Source organism: Macrosteles quadrilineatus, unplaced genomic scaffold, assembly GCF_028750875.1.
Source record: "Macrosteles quadrilineatus isolate MER2022 unplaced genomic scaffold, UCM_ALF_1.0 Scaffold_3__2_contigs__length_128488019, whole genome shotgun sequence".
NCBI lineage: Eukaryota > Metazoa > Arthropoda > Insecta > Hemiptera > Cicadellidae > Macrosteles > Macrosteles quadrilineatus.
Window position 1 is genome coordinate 59,347,265 of NW_026542596.1, and position 25,722 is coordinate 59,372,986.

At 31.3% G+C, this 25,722-nt stretch overlaps 1 protein-coding gene across 1 annotated transcript in view; it reads left to right on the plus strand.

Annotated features, from left to right (window-relative positions):
• Positions 1-25,722, plus strand: part of LOC128988772 (potassium voltage-gated channel protein Shaw-like) — a 317,384-nt gene that overhangs the window by 255,765 nt on the left and 35,897 nt on the right. Inside the window, exons 2-3 of the mRNA XM_054410392.1 lie at positions 2,538-2,623; positions 6,531-6,769. Of these exons, the coding sequence (XP_054266367.1) occupies positions 6,561-6,769 (209 nt within the window). The 5' untranslated portion in view covers positions 2,538-2,623; positions 6,531-6,560. The remainder of the gene's footprint in view (positions 1-2,537; positions 2,624-6,530; positions 6,770-25,722) is intronic.

Consider the following 25,722-nt stretch of genomic DNA (forward strand, 5'->3'; position numbering starts at 1 on the left):
TATAATCGCCTAGATTTCAATAGCTAAGGACAAGTGTGAAATAGCTTGATTACTAAACTATGAGGGTTGATAAATAATAAACAATAAAATGATCATAAAAATAGTTTACATACCCGTTGTTTGTGCCTGACTATATATATTTATTCGTTGTTAAAAATAATATATTTTTTACATTAGAGGCCTAAATTTGAATATTCCAGCTTGAGAATGCCCCCAAAAAATACCAAGACCTTGTGATACATGCTATCAGCTAACACGGTTTAAATAAAAAAATAAAATAAAAAAAAACTACTTGTAAATATTCTGTAATAGTTGGTTCTTCCTCGATATTTTGGCATTAAAAAAAATTACTTTGCAATAACAAAATTTACAGAGGTGTTTTTATTCAAACCTGGTTTAATTTTGTTTCATTTTTCAAACGGTTGTTGAATAGTGAATTGTTGATTGAAAATCACTTACAGGCTGATGAGGCCTGGCAACTATGCTTTTTCAGGCTATTTTTGTATTGCAAAATGTGTTTGTATTATTTAACAAACATTGTCAACACTATCCATCAAGAATAGTAACAAATAAAGTTTTCTAATCTGATTGCGTCCTCATTTGAGAAAGTACCTAAAGTATAATAAGATAAGTTCTTAAATACAGCTAAAGCTAAAAAATCACTATAAAACGAAGATTAAGTCTGCAATAATCTCTTAAATAAACTGACCTTCTACAATAATTAACTTTAAACTAGCAAAATATGTTTGCCTAGATGCAAGGAACAAATTTAAAAAAGGCAGTTCCGAGAAACCATGTATAATTTGTATGACAACAAAACTACTGAATTTAAATTCAGAATCTCAGATCAAATTAAACTTTTCATATTCCCTTGATGCTCGGCTAACTCACATAACCATGTGTCACCAGTGACAAAAATATTTTCTTTTAAACGTGACAAATTTTTACTGCAAGAAATAAATATTCAAAAGATATTTACTGTTCATTCACTATTTAATTGCATAAATATTCAATCAACAAACATACGTGTGAACCATTAAGCCACATCGGCATCTTATAAATCCTTTCTTTGAAGGCAGAAACTTATTAAGGGAATGTGTATTAGTGTCTGACCGGTGCTTTAGTACACAATGCGTTGTGCTTTATTATTACACACAATGAGCACAATAGCCTCCAAGTCTCAGACACAATACCTTTGCACCATGGATGATAAATATTAAACACAATATTACCTCACACAAAAGCTCTTTTTCCGTTAGTTGAACTTTGTTACAGTAGATTACGTGATTTTTTGTTTCACTAATTTTTTTGCATTTCACGCTTGTGGTTGTGTTTCGAGAAAATAAGTAGGGATTTTGTAAAACTCCCCAAAAAGAGTGCAAGTGAAATTTAAAACTTCACCACAAAACCAAAACACCAAAACGTATGTATAATTATTTATTTCTCAGTATCTTTATTTAATTAATGGTCTCTTAAATGTCTTAAAATCTATTTCTCCTTTACGTAACAGTCCATTACTTGGTCAAAACATAATGGTATGGAATTCTAAACATGGCACATCTTTGCACCGTCACAAAATGAGAAATCTGCGCATGTCATTTAATGTTTATTTCATCAGAATAATTTGGCCATGAATTGAATATTGTTCAACATTTTATCATTGAGCTTAAAACGTTTATTTTGTTTACCATTGAGAAGGACTTAATCATCATAAATAATTAAAGTTGTTCATATACACTGCGGTATGTCTTTTACCAAATATAACTGTAAAATATTAGTTTTCATTATAATTCTTTACATATTAATATTACCTGAACCAAGGTTTTGCCGTTGCTATAAGTTGTCTATTAGATCATTAGAATAAAAATTAATAATTTAATTTCTTGTATTCTCCACTTTCCACTGATCCACTCACTTAAATAATACTCATCTCCCTTCAAATATCAAAGCTTTATACATTTCTTGGTGATTTTCTGCTTGGAAACTAATGAAGTTTCATGAAATGTATTAACTATTTACCTTCTAGATCACTTGTTTTTGTCGGTCCCTTGCATATACCCCATCCAAGTTACCCAGTATGATTATTTTACTTGGTCCTCATTTTTAAGTAGTACAGTATGATGTTTATTTTTGTATTATTGATGTTTTCTACGCTGGTGGAATTTTTTACAGGAGAAATTGAGTACAGTGTAATTAATTGAGTACGCTTTTAGGGCAAGTGGTGCAAACCCATTTTTGGTGGATAGCCGGGAATTTAACCCGTCCCTCCTACACTGAAGTCCTGAGAAGCAAACCACCATGCTACCAACACCCAAAATGTACAACGTGCCAATATTTTAGTGTCAAGCTAATAGGAGAAAATATTTGTCGGTTTGCTGATACAGTTGATTTATTTTATCACCACTACCGACTGACCTACTGACCCACCTAAGTTTAAACCCTCCCTCAAATATCACAACGTAATAAATTTCATCATTCTTTGTGTTGTGTTTCTTTGCTTGGATTTATTTTATATTTTATTTTATTTGTTGTTTCAGGGTGCGCTGGGGTCCCGCAGGCGGCCGCGGCGCTACGCCCATATCAAAGAAGGACTGCCATTCAGTGAACATAGTCTACTCTATGCGTAAGCATCTTTACGTAAACCTTTACAACCACGCCTTTCGATATTACGAGTATGTCTATTTATTTTTCATTTTTTATGTTAGTTTATGATTCAAGAGGAGCTTATGAAAATAAAAATAAGTCTCCTCATTCAACACTATTAGTTGTCTCTACCAAAATCGTAAAAATTCTTGAAAGTCAAGAATTTTCTCTTGTGATTAACCAACTACCAAGCCACTAAATCCATGTTAAAATTTAAACTCTGGCAGAATTATTTTGTTTTATTTGCACAAGTACATTTTGGAAGCTTAACAATTCTCTGATTTCCTTTTGCATTTTTATCCTATATACTTTTTATCATATATATCCTTGTTCTTAATAATGTTTCAGAAAGATTTTTAATATTTTGCCAAAGTTATACAAAGTGATACCAATGCTTATTTAAAAATAAATAAAAAGGAACTACAGAATTGTTGTCAAATTTCCTTCCAATCAAATCTGTTAAAGCAGAAGGTATAGTTAAACTATTGTTTTTGGCAATCAATATAATCAATTTTGTATTACTATTATACAGGGTGAGTTTTAATTGTCCCCCCCCCCAACTTTTTTCTACATTTTTTCAAATATCAATCCCAGACCACTTCCAAACATTGTTGGGTAGTAAGTACTTCATTTTGACAAGGTGGTCATTTCTGGCCGCCATCTTGGATCCGCCATATTGGATGCAAAATTTTTTTTTCAAATGTAAAGGTGGGGTTGTGACCCATTATTTCGAACTACATATTTACCCTGATTACAATGCCGCAAACCGTTTTTAAAAATCTTGATTCATTCTAAAGTTACGAGGGCTTTTTAAAACTTTATTTTTAGCCCATTTTAACATTGTGCATTTACAAACTAAGACCATAATCCCAAAATAGTGCTAGATAATGATAAGTATACACTACCAGTAATTGTCCACCTATTTTCACTTGGTTTTGACTGATGTATTTTTTCGGCCGCCATCTTGGATCCGCCATTTTGAAATGTGATAAATTATTTTAAATATGAAGAGGGTGTTGTGACCCATCATTTCGAACTACTTTTTTAAGCTGAACTTAATTCCGTAATCCGTTTTTCATTTTCATTTTTTGATTTTGAAATATTGACATTTTTAACAAAAAAATGTCAATATTTCACAAATAAAACTTGATAACAAAAAATGGATTGCGGCATTGAGTTAAGCTTAAAAAAGTAGTTCAAAATGATGGGTCACAACACCCCCTTCATATTTAAAATAATTTATCACATTTCAAAATGGCGGATCCAAGATGGCGGCCGAAAAAAATACATCAGTCATAACCAAGTGAAAATAGGTGGACAATTACTCGTAGTGTATACTTATCATTATCTAGCACTATTTTGGGATTATGGTCTTAGTTTGTAAATGCACAATGTTAAAATGGGCTAAAAATAAAGTTTTAAAAAGCCCTCGTAACTTTAGAATGAATCAAGATTTTTAAAAACTGTTTGCGGCATTGTAATTAGGGTAAAAATGTAGTTCGAAATAATGGGTCACAACCCCACCTTTACATTTGAAAAAAAATTTTTCATCCAATATGGTGGATCCAAGATGGCGGCCGGAAATTACCACCTTGTCAAAATGAAGTACTTACTACCCAACAATGTTTGGAAGTGGTCTGGGATTGATATTTGAAAAAATGTAGAAAAAAGTTGGGGGGGGGACAATTAAAACTCACCCTGTATTTAATCGCTTTTAGGCTGTAGCTATTAACTGATAACCTCTTTTATCCAGTTGAGTCGAATAACCCTATTTGATGCAACTGGATCAAAGAGGTTATCAGTGAATACGTTATATATTCAATGGTTCCAAACATATAACGAAACATGGTAACCATGTTAAATACAAATCGCTATTTCATGTTTTATAACATTGTCTGGATGTGATCGAAACATCACAGGCAAACTATAGAATTAATAAACTTCTGACCCGTAATAAACTATTCTTTCCACACTATTTTGTATTCCATATAAGTAGAAATGAAATGTGTGCATGAACAGATACATTTGTACATTGTAAAATAGAGCAACAATTCACTCGCAGTTTCCTTAAGCACCAATCGATAAGAGAAAGGCGAAAGTGTTTCTAATAGTTGCATGATTATTTGCATCGCAGCCACACGATAGCCTTTGTATTCAAAACAATTACCTGAAATAAATCAAAGCCAAATCGTTCACAAACACGCTCAAGTTTATTGACCTTGGTGTCTTCTTAACATTCACTATTCGTGCAAACTTGATTTACAGAAACTAGCTTCAAAGGCTGGCAAATAAAAAGGTCACAAATTCTTAGCAAGAATCAATTTAACTTCTTAGATAATGTTTAAACTGAAAGTGTGAATAATTATTTTCTTAATATTCAAAGAGCAACTCCTTTTGGTGTTGATCGCAAGAAGTTAATTTTTATGTGTCTTAATTTTAAATTTATACATTGGGTAACTTTTATTTTTACTAATTATAGAATAACTCTATAACTGTGTGTGTGTGTGTTTTTTTTTTTTTTTTTTTTACTATAACTTCTTAATCAGCATGTGTTTTAATTAAATTAAAGGCCAATGATTCTTACCAAACGCTAGGATTCAGTGTATGTATATCATTACTTGAACAAGTTTAAACAACTGAATAAAGATTTCTCTATTTAAATAACCCTATCTTCAACCACTTATTTTATAATATTCACCAAGGAATTTAAATTTTTGTGTTTTCTATTTGAGAGTATTTTAAGTATGAAGTGTATTCAATTTCTGTGTTTCAATTATAAATATATCGAATTAAATTCATAATAGTGACAAATCACATGATAATTAATTGATATTTATCAGACAATCCCAAAAGTTTATTTAGACTAAAGGCCACAAATTCCCATATTGAATATCAATACAGAAAATAAAATGTTCTTTGTTTCAATTTAAATTATACTTATTAAATATCTCACATTCTTCTCAAAAACTATTCGTTATTACAATCCTAATTTATCCATTCAGGAGGAGCACAGTATAGCAGTGTGTTTATTTATTGATTTGGCAAATAAAACGCATGTGTTTTATTCCAATGCATGGGTGCGAGGTTTGCTGGTGAATGGCAGTGATTGGACCAAATTGGCTTACATTGAAAGTGGATCGCTCTCATTGTACCTAACTTTGGTAATTTATACGAACTCTCTGCCTCGTGTAGAATGTAGTATATTTACCAATATACAATAAGAATAGATTCGGTTTTATTCCTACTTTTAAATTGAAAAATTTCTTATTTTACAATATTTTATGTAAGAAGATTTCTTAATATAATGTTTCTTAGTGAGTCAAATACTAGTGGAATGTGCTTTTGGGTGTTAATTCAGAGAAGAAATGTAGTAGTCCATTTTAAATAGAGCTATGATTGTTTATTCCTAGATCTACATGCAAACAAATTATTATGAGATTAACTTGTAGTGAAATTTACAGACACAACTGGCAGAAAATTAATTTTGTTGCCATTATTGAGTAATTAATACATGTTTATTGCACTGGTATAAAAATATGCGTTGCCTTTACCAGCACTCAATTAATTTTACCTATCAACCCTTTTTTAAATGTAAAATGTCAAAACCTTTTTTCAAGATTTACTTACTATCGTAATCATCAAAATAAATAATGGGGAAGAACTGGAAAAATGTATTTAGTTTTTTTTATATAAATTTAACAAAACAATGATTAAATATTGAAAAAATAAAACTCAAGGTACAAAGACGAGTTTAAAAAAAAACAAAGTCACACAAAACTTAACTTACTCAAGATGTTCTTCTGTCGGACCCATACCAACTGTTTCATTTTCACTTCATCAATTCACCTCATATTTACTTACCTTATTAACCAATCTCCCTGTTAAAGGAGGTGTTAGCTGCTACGAAGCTGGCCGCCATGAATTTGATCAACATGGACGCGGAGAACCGCGTCGTCCTAAACGTCGGGGGCATCCGCCACGAGACATACAAGGCGACGCTCAAGAAGATCCCGGCGACGCGGCTGTCCAGGCTCACGGAGGCACTCGCCAACTACGACCCCATCCTCAACGAGTACTTCTTCGACCGCCACCCTGGAGTCTTCGCCCAGGTCCTCAACTACTACAGGTTAGTGTGTACATCTCACTGTAGGATGTGTAGGATAGATGTCTCGCCAACTACGACCCCATCCTCAACGAGTACTTCTTCGACCGCCACCCTGGAGTCTTCGCCCAGGTCCTCAACTACTACAGGTTAGTGTGTTACAACTCAATCTAGGATGTGTAGGTTAGATGTCTCGCCAACTTCGGCCCAAGTCTTTGCCAAGGTCCTCAACTACTATAGGTTAGTGTGTACATCTCATTTTAGGATATGTAGGTTCGCTATCTACGACCAAATTCTTGACCAAGGTCCTTAACTACTATAGGTTAGTGTGTACATACCTACTGTAAGATATGTAGTTTAGATACCTCGACAACTACGACTCAAGTTTTCAACCAAGGACCACATCAGGTTAGTTTAAAGCACTTCCTGTACAATATAAAGTGTTACATCCGTCTGTTGGATTTTTAGGTCAACTTGTTCTAACTACAAACCCAATTTAATTAGATCTTCTACGATCGTAGCACTGGAGTACACAGGATGATAAAGATCTAGCCCTCTACGCCCCTATCTTCAACAAGTACCTTTTCAATAACCCTGGAGAGTCATCTAGGCTGCGAATTCTTACTAATGCGTTCAAACTTAAGATTAAACTAGAAAGTTTATTCTGAAAGAATCTATCTACTTTGACCCCATATTTAAGCCTCAAAAATCACCACCCCACTTTTAAGTAGTGGTTTAAGCTTTTGAGCACTTAAATTTTGCTTCTAACTCTTAGTTTATGCTCACAACTTAGGACTTTACTTCAACGCCACAAAAATGGATTCAGCTTATTACTAAATGCGTTGGATCTGTGACTGGTAGTGTTGAATTACCTACTGTGCAATATAAAAAATATAGCCAAGTCAATAGTATAGTTAAATACTAATGTATTAGTACATAATCATAGACAATACTTATATTGGGATCTATGTTACACTACATGACCATTGTTGAGGAAGTTTTTTTACCTAGTTTGATATATTTTTTGTGTGTGTTTGATATACTTAGTTATCATAACGTTTATAGTTTACGTTTTTTTTATCCAAGACCATATTGTGGTTAGAATTATAATACTTATTATACTCAGCATATAATATTTTTTTATTCGAATCGTAAAATGTAAGCACATCTTATAACGAAATTAATTAAATGCGAAATTTCACTACAAAGGACATCCTTCTCTTTCAATAGTACCTAATTAGTTTTATCAATTCACAATTAGAAAGCCTTTTCATAAGCAGAATAGTATGTTTAAATATTAATCCAATAACGCTGGTTACGATTTAAATTGTTACACAACTACTTTTGTCACATTTAATTATTGTAGCCATGTTTTAATTGGAAAGTTTCCTAGAAAGTTAATTTGTATTATACTCGTTTTTAATTACAAAAACACTAAAAGGACCAACCAACAGTACTGGTGACAATTAATTGTTCATTGATTCAAGTTAAAATTTATTTATTCACAGTATTCGGTGGAAAATGACGAATTCATGTTTACAAAACTTCTCGTTGAAATCCACTTGATACTCAGAATGATGAATATAAATTGAAATATTGATTTTGTTTTCTAGAAGAATTTTAACTTCCCAACTTTATTAGGATTTGTGGTAATCACATACCTAAAATAAACATACAACGTACCTAAACGGCATTTTTAAAGCAAATTTCCTACTTATAATCCAATTTTAGTAAAAAAAGTGATCAGCGCCGAAAACCTGTAGTGTATAAAGTTATATGTATTGCTGCATTTTATGATTTTAGCACTATCTTTTTTTATGTTCTGCGATTAAATTGTTGATATTGCAGTGTCAGCAAAACAATAAAATGATTTAAGCAAATCGCTACTCAGGTAAATAAAAAAAAAATTTCGTTAATTTCTATTATTTTTTCACTTGGGCTAATGAAAAAAGTTGTTAAACAATCTATAATATTAAAACGAAACAGTGTTTTTTTATTTCACGATTCTGAATAAACCACTCGACGGATTTTCATGATTTTAGTGTTGAAAGAAAGATAATTTTGAGAACTAGGGAATGTCGAAGCCATAAATTTAGTTTAGGGTCCCAGTTTTTTAGAAATTAAGTTTTAATTTTTAAAAAGTCTAGCAGCCAACGCTAAGATTCTAAACTAGCTTTTGGCATAAAATAATTTGCTTAACATAACAGCTGTAAACATTCAGCTTTTGTGTAACAAATTCAGCATTTGGATAAAAATGTAAAGACATACTTAGGTTTGACGTATTTATACTATGTTTAATGCTAATCATTGATACGTTCAATTCTTCTGTAAGAGGATGACAGATTAATTAAATTATACATAGTAAAATACTAGGATGTTCAAATTATTTTTTAAAGCAATCTTTGTAATCTTCGATTTGTTTTAGAGCAATATAATTTGTTTTAACTAACAGCTGGTTAAATATAAACTATGGAACTATGAGGTTATTTTATTTACTCTTATTTTGTCATTGATTATAGGAAATAAGTAAGATTAGTAGAGATAATTAGACCACAGTTTAAAATAGTTTAGACCAAAATTAATTAAACCACAGTACAAATCAAGGCTCTGTACACGAGTCTTAATAAAAAAGGATAAATGCAAATTATTTTACTACTCCACTTTTCAAAGAAAGAATAGAAAAATAACAATGTTTACATGTTTTAATTCTTCATGGTAGCTTTTGGTTTACAATTAATAAATGTTTGTCTGCTTTAACTTTGTTTGGATTAGGCCCGGAAATATTGATGTCATAAAAAGAAGATCAAGAATAATCAGGAATCACGATTTTAAATTACCACCACAACCTCAGCCAGGTTTTATACAAAGATAACAGATGGATGACATAGATTGAACACAACGTCAACATTGACCTAGGATACTGCAATTAGACAAACCATCCTTTTATGAAATCGTGTTCAGTTGTGGTTACGTTTGGGGGTGCCTATATCAGCGCCCCCAAACGTGAAAATAATACTTTTATTTCAACTATGAATATATTGTAGTTTAAATTAACTAATATGGGAAATTACGATGTACATTTATTCAATGAGGGTGGGTAATTATCAAGGATAGAACTGATAACGGTATGGATAATAAACATTGACAATTACGTCATTAGCTTTAGTAGCGTGATTTTTTATATTCCTGCTACATGTGACCATTTCTTTTTTTTCAAATGAATGTTATTGGAACCAAACAGCTGTTTCAAAAAAAACTGTTATTGTTTATACTTTTCTTTGTTTACACTTATTTATTTAGCAATTAATGCAGTGAAATTGATATAAAGGATAGGTGTGACGATTAGTTTTGATGTTAGGACACCAAAGTTAAATTATGTGTACTGTGAATTTTATTGGATACTATCGTTTTATTTTAGGTCGTTTCTATTCAGACCTACTGGAAATTGTGTATAGTAGTTGTATTGTGGTGATAATAATTATGGAAGAGGCAGGTATGCTATGGAAGGTGGTATCGTTGACTAGGTCTGATACACTTCTCAATTGACTATTACTCTCTCTACTGTAGGCTACTTATAATCAGTGTAAAACTCGGCTGCAAATCTCACTTCAACGCTTTTCACATCGTAAAAATTGCGGAATTTTGCTGTTTTATTGTAAAATTATCGGATTTAAAATGCATATCGTATAGGCCTATGATGGAATAAAAACATATTTGGTCACACAACATTTGTTTACAAGATGATTTTTCACATAAAAACTGCAAGAAACTTTGTCTTTATATGTGTAAACTAGCTGATCTGAATTGTACACGGTTTTAACTGACTACTGAATTCCCGTACGTAGGACGGGCTAACACCTCGTAGTATTTTATAATTTTATTAATCGCTGTTTTGTCTGTTTGGAATTTTAAGGAGCACGACTAAGTATACCACCCCCTTGCAATGTGTACAATCGTATTATACTGTTGATAATCTTTGTGGCAAGCTTAAACTTAACAGAGTGTTTGATTCTATTGTTTACATTATTTAGGTCAAGTGTCGACTATTATTTTGCTTGTTATTGCTACTTGAATACAAGATGAAAACTATGTAAAGTAAATTTATAATTCAATTCATAACATAAGAAAACTGCAATAACGTAAAAATTTAAACAAGATATTTTTTTCCAGAATTTGACGAGAATAATTATGAGAGATTTTGAACTTTATGGAAGAAAGTCGAAAAACTGACGATGCATAAGAAAAAATAACACAACCTCTCTTCTTTAATTCCAAGCATTTAAGTTTATAACCCAAACGAAACCTCAAAAACCAAAAAATATATTTTTTATCTTACAAGTTTTCTCAAACTATCCCCGCTTATTATCTACCCCTATTTCGCTAGATGGTATTACATAATAGAAACCCCTAACAGTGTTGTGAGACGAGAACAAGAGTCCACGAAAACATTGGGGAAACAACTGTGAGCACAATGCTTCTGTGAAGATGACGTCTTGGAAATGAGAAATCTTATTATAATCATACAGCATTGCAATCTCTTTGTAATGTGTCGGCCATTGTGCTTAAGGACGCATCGTCACCAGACTAATGCAGCAAACTTTTTGTAATCTTCATAATAAGTTTTTATTTATTTTGCATTTAAATATCCTCTGTCAAACAAACCTAGACTTCGTCTCGAACTTAAAAAACTATCTTGATCCGGCAAAACCTAATTTTCGGGCATAGGTACGAAATATACTATAGCAAATACGAATTGTTTTTGGTTGAGGGGTAGCTGAGAAACTAAAAGAAAACTCTAAAAAAACTAAAAAAAAATTATAATTGTGACTGTATAAAAAGTTCATTGTCTCTATTTACGTTGGTAAATTTGATTTCAATCACTTTAAATTCTATATTTTCTGTATAACAATAGAGAAATTAAAAAAAAACTATTTATATTTGCATATTAACTCAAATAATTGTAAATTTCAGAGACTTTTTTGACACTAATATCCATGTTTATTGCTTATCTTAAAAACAAATAACCTTACCTTGTTAAATAACAACAACCTAGCAGTGGCATTATTTTTTGTCGTCTTATTTTCAATGTTTTTATTTTATTTATTTTATTACTATTTATTTATTTATTTATTTATTAAGATAATTGATTTATTTTTATTTTTTATTATTATTCTTATTCATTTTATTTTATTATAATTTTCCAATCTTTTTATATTCGGGGATTTTATTTTCAATCTTTCTCATAATGACTCTGGTGATTTCAAACTCTGACTTAATTCCTTAACATAAATTAAATGTTAATAACATGTCTTGCACTATAAAGGGTATTTAAATCTAAGCTATACCGTATAGAGTATTGTTTTTAACCTGACAAAAATTACTAATGTATTTGTTTAGAAAATTTGCACATCATATAGGTAAAAAAAAATATTTCTTACTGTATGTGTTTCTAAAACACTTGCTACAATTTTAGTAAGCTTTATTATAAACAATATGATTGGGTCGTTAAATAAGTTTTTTGGGCTAAACGTCATTAAAGTTCTTAATAGACTTTGGACGGTTCTCTTAAGGCTAAAAAAAACTTGAAGCTATGGATTGATGATTATTTTAATTTGTTTTCTTATTGCCTAAAAGGCGGTCTGGATTTTTTTCATTGAGATCAACATGTTCTCTGTAATTGTCCTGTATCAATCTTACTGTTATTTATCATCACAACCAATTACTACAATTCCTCTATCAATATTCAATCTCTTGCCGTAACAAGGTTCTGCCAGAACTTTTACAGGTTTTTAGGGTTGCGTAAATACAGGGCAGGGCACGTTTCTAATAAAGGTAAACTTTTTATTGTAGACCTTTCTTCTTAAAACGTTATGGCTTATTCTTTTATGACAAAAGACGCAGCAGGAAGTAAAGTAACAACTCTGACCCAGAATGTAAAAAAAGTATAGTATGATCATTATATATATATATATTTACACCTACTTATGACGGAAAACAGATATTTATTTATCAACATTCAATTTTAATAAACATTAAATTGATAAAATAACTTTTTAATTTGCTTACATGTTTCGTTAACTTTGTTTGTGGGTGGGTTTGCTGGCAATATTTTACATATTGAACCTAATTTAGTTTTATTTATCAAGTTTAAATAAAGTTTTATTTCGTTTTGTTCTATACCTGCAGATACACTGTAACTTTGTATGAAGTATGTTTAAGTTCTCGAAACATTTTTTGGGAAGTAATGGGTGAAAAAGTTTACTTAATAACTAAATCTTGCCATACATAAATAAATTATTTAAAAACCCCTATTTTTAAAATGCTGTATTCTAAAGAAGAACACTAGGAGCGACGAGTGTAACAACCGAATCTAAATACTGTTTACATGACTTGTACACAAACTTGTTTAAATGTTTATATAACTATTGCAATTTGAAAAACCATCAATTGATGATTCAAAAATATCCGATCAACAACAACCATGCTAGTCAGCCATCCATAAATTATAAAAGTTCGTAGTTTAGTTCATAATAAGAATAAAAATTAAAACTGAAAGTAGGCCTACCATTAACAATATAAAGTATTCATGCTGAGGATGTATTGCCAACGAATGACGAATCAATTCAATAACATCAGCTGGTTGTGATTAGGTCTGCAGCGTGTTTTATGTTGGAAGCGTATGCGATGTCTCCTGTGTCCTTGAATAAATAAAAACTAACCTCGCAGTAATATTGTACCCAGACTTTACATTTACATTAGAGTTTTCCCTGAAACTGTAATTGCGGTTTCATGTCAAAGTATTAGCCTACATAAGTTGTTGACTATTTGTTATCTAATAAAATTTTTATAGGTAGTTGGATCGTTAAGTTAATTTATTGGATCTTCTATTTTCTTTTTTAAGAAGCTTTGTGTTATAAGCTAAATAGAGACTGGTCAGTGGCTTCAAAGAATATTATTATGGTTGTTTTTTATTTACTCTTAAAAATTAACTACAGTTAGTTGTTAAGCGAAATAACTTGAAGGAAACGGTTTTATTATAAAAACTATGTAAGTAAATATTTATTTGTGAAGCAAGATGTAAACTACGACCATCAAAAATAGTTTCACAAACACAAGCAGAAAGCCCAACTTAAGTATTTGTAAAAAACGCATTTAAATTGTGTTAAAAACTAAATACCGCCGAAATAGTAAACCATAGCCTGAGTGAAAATCTATTTTTCTCATTAATTTCTTTCTAAAATGTGCCTTAAACGTGTCGGATTTATTCCCTAATTAAATAACATCAATTCAACAATTTCTTAGGTTTGTTTTGACAGAGAAGGAAAATTTTTCGATGATAATAGAATAGCTTTCTTTAAATAAATAAAATCGACGAAATGTGATCAACAAAATATCAATAAATAAGCAAACTACAACAGTTGACTTATTATCCTCAAGAATAACACGCGGTGTTTATACGCAGGGTTTGTGGGTCTTTCCAGGTAACTTTTATGCATTTTTCAAGTTCTCCGAAATGGTATCCATAATGGAACTGAGAATTTTAATGTTTTAAATAAAAATCTGAAACCCCAATTTTTTTTAACTAAAGGAGCTTATCGATACCCTGTAGTTTATCTTGCTAGTTCATTCAAATCCATCCATTTATAAACATTAATAACAAATTTCATCAAAATGTGAACATACTTGCTTGACCTTTCACGTTTAAGAACTTTTAAATGCATAAAACTTCTAGCTAATAGTTTTTGTGAACCAATTCAAAGAATTCAAAGAGTTACCCGGTCCCGGGTCAAGGTCTCACCATGCCTCCTTCGAAAATAGCTTTTCCTTATAGCGGAAATCAGCCAAAATGAATATCAAGCTCATTTAGTAGGGTGTACTATCGATTAATGAAGATCTTAGCTAACTTAAGCAAAGGATAACTGCAAGACAAATAACTACATATATTCCATCAAGATCTTCAAACTTAAGTTTCATGAAATAACAACTTTAAGAAGGTTCAAGGACTTTAGTTTTAATGTTTTACTCTCTTGAATAAATTATGACAAAAAATCAAATACTAAGTTGACAATTAAAAATGTAATTCTTTATACAAAATAAACCTACATTCATCAGTTTAACGTACTTATGTTTTAACATAAAACACTATTAATCTTTACTATGTTTGCTATTTAAAATGTTAATAATAATACACTTTACCAAACAGGCTTATGGAAATAAAGCCAATATGATAATTACTAATTAGGTCTACATAATACACTAAGGAAGGGTTCAATGTACAAGACTGATTAAACACTATATGATTTAATTACCACGCGTCTGGTAATTAAATACACTGCATAAATATCATAATAGGTTCTCTTTAAATTTTCGTAAAATATAATATTTTACCCTAACGTGTCAACTAGTCCATATGATAAGTCTTTACAGAATTAATCTTGAATAATATAGTTGAATATAATTTAATTAATCTTTACAGGACTTTGAGGGATATCTTCGACCTTTTACAGACCTTTGAAAATATTAATCCTGTCCATTTCCTATTTGGTGGAACAATTGAATGAAATCAATATTCTTGTATTTTTACGTTCAATTTTAAGAAAATGCATAGCTCAATTTCTTTCACAATATTTTCTAATTTAAAGTAGAAATTGAAGCTGATCTATATACATGATTTACCTAATATAAATTGCAACCGATGGACACATTTTTGTTTTTTTGAAAGTAGTGGAACATAAAATTAAGTTGTGTAAATTAGAAGTAACTAAACACACTGAATTTACAGTATTTTAGTTTCAATTTACAGAGAGTTTAGAGCAGTTAAAAAAACGTGGGCATAGCAAAATAATCCAATGAAACCAACATTTCTATAAAACAATTCGGTTAAATCAAACAATGACTAGAGTGAATAAAATACCTAGAATTTATTCTACTATATTTTGAGGTTTAATTCGTGACTACAAAAGCCTTTTGTTGCTGCGTAGAAAGACAAAACAACAGCGTGATGATCATTTTACAAACAAAGCCGGATGTTGTATCTCGTTCGTATTATAGGGTTTGTATTTGTTTTTACACCAAACAAAATCTGCGAAAACATTTGAACACAGCTTTTATATTAGTTTGATGACTCGATTTTTATCTCAGATAAGCTATACAAACTGTGTACACTACCTTTACTCAGGTAATCCGTTACTTGTGTTTTGTTATTTAGTTGTATTTATAACACGACAAAAGATAGTGTTGGTTCAAGTTGTTGGAACTTTTCCGTTAATTCACTTCCTCTAGTGGAATGTGGTTAGGTTAGGTTTTTCTAACTCTATAGCTCTATACTAACCTAACCTAACCCAACCAAAGTTTAATTCACTACCACTTCTATTGCTAATAATCTATTGCTCTAAAAGCTAGTGGTGGTAATTAAACTTTACTTAGGTTAGGTTAGTATAGAGTTATAGGGTTAGAAAAACCCAACCTAACCTAACTAAAGTTTAATTCACTACCAATTCTATTGCTAATAATATATTGCTCTAAAAACTAGGGGTAGTGAATTAACGGAAAATGTCCATGTTCCTTAGATACAGCTGTTAATTAATAGGCCATACAGCCAATGGCAACTAAGGGACCTACAGTTTATAGTTTAATCTGAACCACATTTTTACTTGTAATTAACGAATTGGTCTATTAAGGATAGTAATGCGGATAGTCGTAGTACCATAAATATTTGTCTATGGCAGTACTCACTAGTGCGGACGTTAATCCAGACCAGGGAGTATCACATCTACAGTGCATGCCTATAAATATCCACAATTCGCCCCCTCCAAGTAGCTGGATTACAGGACGACGCCACTGTCACTGACTATGTATTGTCATTATTTATGTGGTAAACACATTTCATATGTATAGAAGGTGTCAGACCCAGTCGACCACTCTGCCTGTATGAATATTTAACTAACCCCAAGCGTAATGAAATGTATTGATTTTATACTTAGATCGATCGTCGAGCTATGACAACAATTATAAAACTTTAATTTTTTTATGTTTTTATGTTTTTTGTGTTTTTTTTATGTTTCCCCATTACTTTGGTAAAGGTCTTGTTACATTACTTTCGCCAACCACCAATAAATTTAAGTACACTTTGCAGTACCACTAACATTTCTTATAGTGTTTTTCTATATAGCTGAAAATTCTTCTAATGAGTTAAATATATGATACTAATTACACAAGTCAACCGAAAATTCCAATTTTGAAACTCGAACAAAGATACGTTTTCCATACAGTAATCTAAGAACCAAACTCTTAAAATACTTTTCTGAAGTAGAGTTCCTAACTTAAAATGCATTTCAATTAAAATAACACTAAAAATGTGTTATTATCAGACGTTTTTAATATGCATACATCAATTTTTATCCACGTTATATATTTTTATGAGAAATTTACGTGTACACACTGCTACATAATTGGTTACACTGCTTAGCTGTTTAAAAGTTAAAATTTGAAATAGTAAAAAAAATATATAAAAATTATAGCATTTTCATTATAAATTATTATGTTATTATTGCTGTACAATCTTTTGTAACACTACGAGTGCAAAATATATTCGTTTTACTACCCTACAAACCTTTTCTTTATAAGAATTTTAAACAAAACAAAGGGTTCTTCTTAGTTGTATGTATATATTTATAAGGAAATTAACTAGCCGTATATAAAACGACAAATAAAAATGACACCCCTAAATATACAGATGAAAAGACAAGTCGTTCAAATGATGTTCTTTTCTTTCCAAACTTGAGCACAAAAGGCGTTGTTTGTTGAGTTAATTGTGCTTCTTAACCCAATTTTCTTTTTCCTTTCAGAAATGCGAGATTAAAGATGCCTTGACCTGTTTTACACATTTCTGTCCCCCTTTACTTCACTAAGCTTCCATTTCCAACTTACATTATTTCTGTGTAATTATAAGCTGAATGAATGTTGGAGTTGTGTGTGTTAATTATAATCAATTTATCAACAATAAACGGTCACATAGATATTACATGCGTTTTAATTCAAACAAGGTCACAATAGAATTATTGAATATGATTAAATACTTCATAGTATGCTTGAGTTTCATCGTAATTGTTTACCATGATGAAAGCATATCATACCCATTTTGTATTTTAAATAAAAATCTTAAAGTAGTGGTGTAACTTTTGACACAATTATGCTTGTGTTCATAAAATTTGTCACTTTTTAGGCTAAATAAATACAAAGGCAGTAAAAGTGAGACGATAAACATGTTCGATTCAATACGATACTTTGACACATTGAGTAACATGACTGCGTACAAATCCATGACTGAGATGTGTTCGCCACTAAATTTTATTGGTACAGTTCGTTTTTGTATTTACCTACTTCCCTTGCTTTGTTATATTCTACGACCCAATCACAGGACCCAGGTATGCAATGTAAACGGGCAAAAAAAGGGTTAAAAGAGTCCCCACAGTCTCATCCGTGGTTGAGAAATATTAAAAAATGCTCGTAAAAATTATATGCAATAAGTTTGAATACTCACTATATCTTTTCCTAGTATTTAAGCCATTATTAATAATTGAAAGACGACGTAAAGATTGTATATAAAATGATAATTATGATTATAATTTAATATGGTAAATTATGATATCAAAATTATAATAATAAGTACTCTCGTATGTCAGCTTTGTATGAATTAATTTAATATTGTTATATAATTGATTAAAATTCTTTAATAGTAATTTGATGCTATGCAAAATAGTACAATCTACAATTTAATATTTTTTGTTGAGCAGAACACAATAACTATAATTATTATCGCAAACCAATGATTGTTTCATTAGACGCTTTAAATAGCAAATGAATTTCAAAGCATAATATATTATTGTTTAAGCATTAAATTTATTATCAAGTTAGGACCTGATATAGTTAGGATATAACAAATGACAGAGCAACTCAAAGAAATTACAAATTTAAATAAAACTAACACTTACAAGAGATCAAATCAAATCACATCAAACATATTCAATGACAAAATGAACAACAAAGAAATTGTACACATTCATCAACACTACAAAATAATTATATAGAACTAGATGTAGAAAGAAGAATTATAATACTTAACAATAGGATGGTAGCACTACTTAAAGCTATAATACAATGTAATCATGACACAACGATAATAAACAGCTGGAACACTAATCTAATAATATCAATTTAATAAGGGCATAAATATTAGAAAATAAACCCCAACTAAAATCATATTATAAATTAGCCAAGTGGCAAAAAATTAAATTTTTGTTCATTTATTAAATAGTATTTACATTTAAATATCAGCTCAACACACTTTACTTTAAAATGTACTAACAAAAAAGATCTTTACACCAAATAAAAATATAAAACAAAATGGTTATCCTTTTATTCTATATTAATTTATCATTATTGTATTTATCTAGTAATCACTTTGTATACATCGCAAGTGGGCCATTTTAAATTCATTATTAATTTTGTATTCATCATAATAATTTAAAGGTATCGTTTTCCAAGAGTCAGCAACTGTTTAGTGAGTAAAAACAAACCCGGACTGTACAATGATGTATCACTGCAGATGAAAATTAATTATTACCATCTGGTCGTGATGAACAGTTCTGTCTTGTTTTACTGCAAAACAGATGATTCGGGCCTTTGTTTCCTACAATGAAATGTATCAATGAACATAAAGTATATTTTTTACAATTAAAATTAAGTAGTGAAAGTAGACTTCCTTGTTATTTTAGTTTAAGGAGCCTGCCTTTGTGTATTTTGCGCTTGGTAACGGTTCGAGTGTTAATAATGTTGACAAAATATTGCACTATCATAAATTAAACTATCTATCTATATATTAATTGGCAAGCATTTTTCTTTAAAGCCTTTTTTCTCAGCTCGTGTGCATCGCAGGGAAAATCTACGCATATTGTTATAAAAATATTTTCCTGTAGATGTGCAGAATTCCTTTATCAAATAAAGTAGGCTCAAAAATAAGCTCAAAAAATTTATTTGAAATGTACAAAAAATGTACATGGGCCTTATTTTTTGTCATAATGGTGACGAAATAACAACGAAATAAAAACCGAAAAACAAAACAAGTGAAAGAAATTTCAATCGACAGCTTAACACATCAAAGTGTGGTGAAAATTACATATTTCTGGTCGAGTTTTCGACCACTGGATGACCTCTAGTAATAATAAATCGTTGCTTGGCAGCACTGACAATAAAACCAGTCTATTGTAATGCTATGGGTACTGATTGTGTATTTAAAATACTTTTAATAATATAGATTCCATCAACTACAGGATAACCAGAATAAAAAGCACAGACAAGGGAAACAAAGGAAAAACTTTACTTCCTTAGTCAATGTTATTAGCTTCTAATAACAGTGTTAAATAACCACAATAAACTGTGTTGGGTAATACAGCTGTTTATTACGCAATAATACAATCAAACACAACCTCAATATTGTGTTTCTAAAAGCAAGTTTATTGCAGCTCTAAACAACTTAGACAGTATACACTGGCAATATAACCAGATGTTGCTTTGTAAGTAGTAACCACTCGTTAATTTGGACCAAGGGCAGTCAATTTTATTACTATTTCACCTTTCAAATTAAATACCTTAATATAAAACTATAAGTATAAAAGAGGATGTTAATTTGTATATTTGGCAGTAATAAACTCAGACACCGCTGGACCGATGGCCACGAAACTTGGTTCATACATGTAGAATTTCATGGAGTAGGTTTATACACCATCAATTTTGTGATATCTTTCAGGGCTTATCCCTGGGATCTTCTTGAAGGTACCCATGTCAATGGTTTTGAAAGAATTTGAGTTTGATTTGTTAACCAACAAAATATAAAGGTAAAAATTAAAAAAGGTGATGTAAATTAATGGTAGGTTTTGTTCTGATATTTAGTATGAGGATTTGTTTCTTGATTCCATGCGGTTAATGAACTTTTGCATATATTTAAACGTAGTACATTATATACAATTCTGGTATGTAGTACGATTTTACATTCTACCTTTGTATACATTAATACATATAAATGTGGTAGAATTAATACATAAAATCCATAGTTAATGATTCTACTCTATATTTTAATATTTTGGCATATAAAACTGTTGAATTCAACACCTAACAAGTGCATGTATACCTTTAATTGGCAGTTAATTTCCATCGTCCGACGATTAATCTAATTTTTTTCAGCTATATATTTCATTGTGATTAATTTATTTGACAAAGATTTGCCCGAGCAAAGAGCGGGCCAAACAGCTAGTAAAGTATATTTAAATCATAAGTTTAATATAGGTGTATTTACTGGATTTGTTTTTTGCATACCTTAATGAACGCTAGAATTAAAATTTATAAAGTATTAAAAATCCTAATTTGTTTTTACTATTTATACCAAAACAATTATTATAACAATTAACTGAGGTTTATTACTTCTGAAATGGGTGGATAGTAGAGTTAATCTAAGTTCACATAAAGTGGGAGAGCATTGTTTTGCTGTATCACTTTTGTTCCGTGGTTGCAGGATAATTTTTTTAAACCACTTTTGTTCCGGGGGTCAGCTGGTAGATTTTGCGTCCGACCAGAACATTGCTTTTGTTCCGTGGACATCTCTCTTGTTCCGAGTGAGATGGTCGTTACCTTATGATCCAGAAACGTACGCATGGTGTTTATTTTACTTTATTTTACATACCAACGGACAAAACTCAATTTTTTTGGCGCGGCAGATTTTACTAAATTTATTATACAAAATGTGTATTTCATTTGTTGTATTTCACACCAGTAACCATTTTGTATTGCTAGAGAATGGTTGGACCCCTAGTCGTGATCCTATTTAATTTTAGAATGATTGGACCCCTAGTCGTGATCCTATTTAATTTTAACCTTGTGTGCAAAATAATCCTTAAAAGTAGGCATTGACAATTGGCAACTGGCTTCAAAATAGACCCCAATCCCAAATAAAAAGTTAGCTCTGTACCCACTCGTATACCCAGGCAGGTATTTTGTGGATTGTATTAAAAAAATAGTTGGGGTGATCATAAATCATTATTTAACAACCTCGCATTTTCTCATTTTCAGCCAGTTAGCCTTTCAGTTAGTCTTTCATCCAAGCGCAGTTCTAATACATTAGGTTGTCTGAGTTTTAGTTGACTGACAGTTTATAACGTGGAAGGTTTTGGATTTTATTATGTGGCAAAAAGTCGCTACTTAAATAAACAATTAACTTTAACATTAAAAAACGAAAATAAATAAAAAAGATAAAAAATGTTATTTTTTAACTAGGCTGTGTATATTGTGAAAATATAGAATGAAAATGTAATTCAGAATTTCTTGTTCAGACTTAATTACTATATGAGATAATGAGTACCGGGGGGACCGAGCCTTGTTTGGTTGCGATTAATTGGGTTTAATTGTAAAAAATGACGTAAACAGACATTTTATAAATTACGAAAGACATTTTTATTGCAAACCATATTTTTCGCTGAAATAATAATAACTCTCTAATGTAAAAGTAGGCAATACAAAAAAATACACTTTTATAATCTTCCTTAAGTTTAAGTGCTACTCGCACAGATTTTTCTTCCCTCTAGTCATTGAATCCCGTTGATCAACCTTTACGCTCACCAATCGCAGCTTTAAATCCCTATTTTCGAAATTTAACCAATATCCATCCGCTGGATTCCTATATATGTTACAGCAGACAGACAGGCATACAGACAGGCAGACAAACAATCATAGCTCGTATTAGAGTATAGGATTACTCAACTAATGAACGGTGTTTGTCGGTTAAATAAGCATACTGTAGCTATGATTTACACAGGTCAACCTGTAATACGAGTTTCGCGTTAAAAAGTACTCTTAAACATTTGGCGTGGCCGATGACTAATACCCGTGTACATTAGCTTTATTTCCCTTCTCCCAGCTAAATGAAGGATCAACATTACCCTACTTTAAAGAAATCAACTCGAAACGAGAAAGTAATTAAGAGCATTAAGATATGTATATTAGTGTTTTTTTTTTTTTATTTTTTTTTTTTTTTTGACATATACGATTAGATCGTACAGTTCATACCTGGGATTTTTTAAAACGACCCTTTGCTATCACCATTTTTAAATATGATGTTATATTACTAGTATATAAGTGCGTATGTTATCACCAACAATAATGAATTATAAAAACTCGGTTCTATAAATTAAAGTATTAAAAAAATTTAGCAGATAATTCATCATGAATTTAAAAGTTGACGTTTTATTGAACTAATAACGTTTTAAGAATTGATAGGCTTTAGTAGTGGATTATGTTAGTAATAGGGTGCATATTAATTTGGTCTGTAATTTTCAGTAATTACTACCTATTAAGAGTGAAGTTAACTGATTCATCAAACATAAAGGGGCGGTTTGGGAGCTCGAGCCCAGCTAGTACGCGCCTAGTGTTAGACGCGCCTAACTTTAGTCCCCGGACAAGAAACCAGGCTTGGGAGCTCGCGCCTAAGTTGAAATGGTCGTAGATCAAGTATAGTCGCGCCTAAGTTGCAGCGCAGCTAGATGGACAGGGAATCGCGGGGAATTCATGTTTTGACGTTGGCAACGGCCACTGCAGAGCACGTTACCGTTGACAACAACAAACGATGAACAATTGAAGATGGATACAATTTTATCATGGTATATCAACGGTGGATAATTAGTAGACTATGGTTTAAGTTTCTGCATTGTACCATTGCAAAAATTTAGTTTTGTAAGATCGTTTATTTACATCTCAATGACGGCTATGTTTTATTTCTGGTACTACACCTTATAAATACGTACAGAGCAACATACGCTTCTGAAAATCAATATGATTTCTTTCAGAGATCAAAAACATTAGGTAGCCTAATCATTTAACAAAGATTACCCTGTGTGTGGAACGGTAACATCTGAAACTCGGTTTCATGCAATAAAAAGCTTCAAAATTAAACAGCAATTGCCCTGTATAATATATGGGTATTGACGGAAATAAAATAAAGAGTATTTTAAGTAATTGCGGAGGTTATGATAGTGTGAAGCAAATGTATACCTATCTGATAATACTTACAAAAACATTTTTGTCAATTAAAAAATTTTTAAACATGACACTCTTTTATCTAACTTTCCTATAGGGAAGTAGCTATTACCGTAGGTAGCACTTAGTTCCGGGACCGATATACTTTTCCATTTTGATGTCCCTAGAGGCCAAAAACATCCCCTATTCGTTCGTCCCTATTCGTTCTAATGTTTATATATGTATAGCCCATAGATTATATACACGTCCATGAACGTGCCAACTTGAGTAATTTTTGTCTGATTTTGATAACATTTTGCATGAAAGTGTAAGGCGCGATAAACCTTAATGAGTTCACGAACCAGCATGATCAGACCATGGGAACCCGGGGTTTTATGGGATAAAAATAGTTTTTTTACCTCAATTTTAACCCCCTAAAACATAAATCTTTATCTTTAAAATATTTTAAAGAGTATAAAAAACAAATTAGTATCTTAAAATGTTTTGTACGGTTAATGGCTACAGAGACTATTCAACAAATCTTAAATTTAAAACTTCCATGTGATTCTCATGGAGAAGTTAACTGTTGTAGTTTTGTAGTTTATGGATATATTTTGATGAAACTTGGCAAATTTATTTATTTTATATAAAGCTGTTAATATTTTAGTAAAAACACACTTTATTGCCCTCCCTGTAGTAGTATACTTACACGTAGGTAGTTCTAGTTACTTTTTAAACCTAAAGCTATTTAAATAAATTTAATTGAAAGTCCTATTAGGTTATTGGATATTCGCGTAGTCTGTAGGTTTTCTGTGGCGGGATTATTGATACGCAATAAAAATAAAACGATTATAACTGTGAGCTATTTGCAGTTTTTTTATGTTTTGTTTATTATCTCTTCACTCTTTCGTAGGAGGTGAGTGGGGGGGGGGGCATGTATGCGGTTGCTAATTTTTTCCAAGCTAATATAATATTTATAATTAAGGTACGGGTGCTTATAACCTATCAGTTGAAATAAATTATATTCAGGCTCCATATTTTTATTGAAGTTAACAGTTAAGACAAAAACAAAATAATATTTCGTTAAATTACTTCCCGCAAGATTTTTTTATTATTTTGAACAACAGAAACCTAAAAAAAAAACTTTTATCAAATATACTTTGAGGGTAATGAAATTGTTCGGAATTTAATAAAGAATTCCAATATAACATTCTTTTACTTAATATGTAAACAATTAACTTGCTAATGAGCTAATACCGGCATGATGTCGACTTAGACCTGCCCCCTGGCAGGACTAAAGTTGGGGACTAAACTCACTGATTTTTATGACGAAAACATATCTCTTAGTCCCGAAATTGGTCTCCCAAACCCACCGAGACTATCTCTTGGGCTGGCGCCTAAGTCTACTTGACTCCCAAACCAACAATATTTAGGCGCGAGATTATCCCTGCACAAGTTAGGCGCACGCCTAACTGATCCCGAGCTCACAAACCCGTTTTCGAGGCGGCAGCCTAAAATACCGGAAATATCCGGATTTAGTCGCGGACTAGCGCTAATACCGAGCTCCCAAACCGCCCCTAAGGGTCCGGATGAGGCGTGAAGTGTAAAAATCGGTTCAGTTACTTCTTTGACGCCTCCGATACAAACTGATTTGCATTGTTGTAGGTCGTATTGATGTGACGGATTTGTTGGCCCGTCGATAAGTGTGGATTTGATGCTCCCTGGTGTGGATTAACGTCCGCACTAGTGAGTACTAAGACTATCCGGAGTACTATCCTGATAATAAGACCAAATCGTTAATTACAACGAAAATGTGGTTTAAATTCTACTACAAACTGTAGGTTCCTTAGTTGCCATTGGATGTAGGGGCTATTAATTAACGGCATTGTCTAAGGAACGTGTCGGCCTTAGTCACT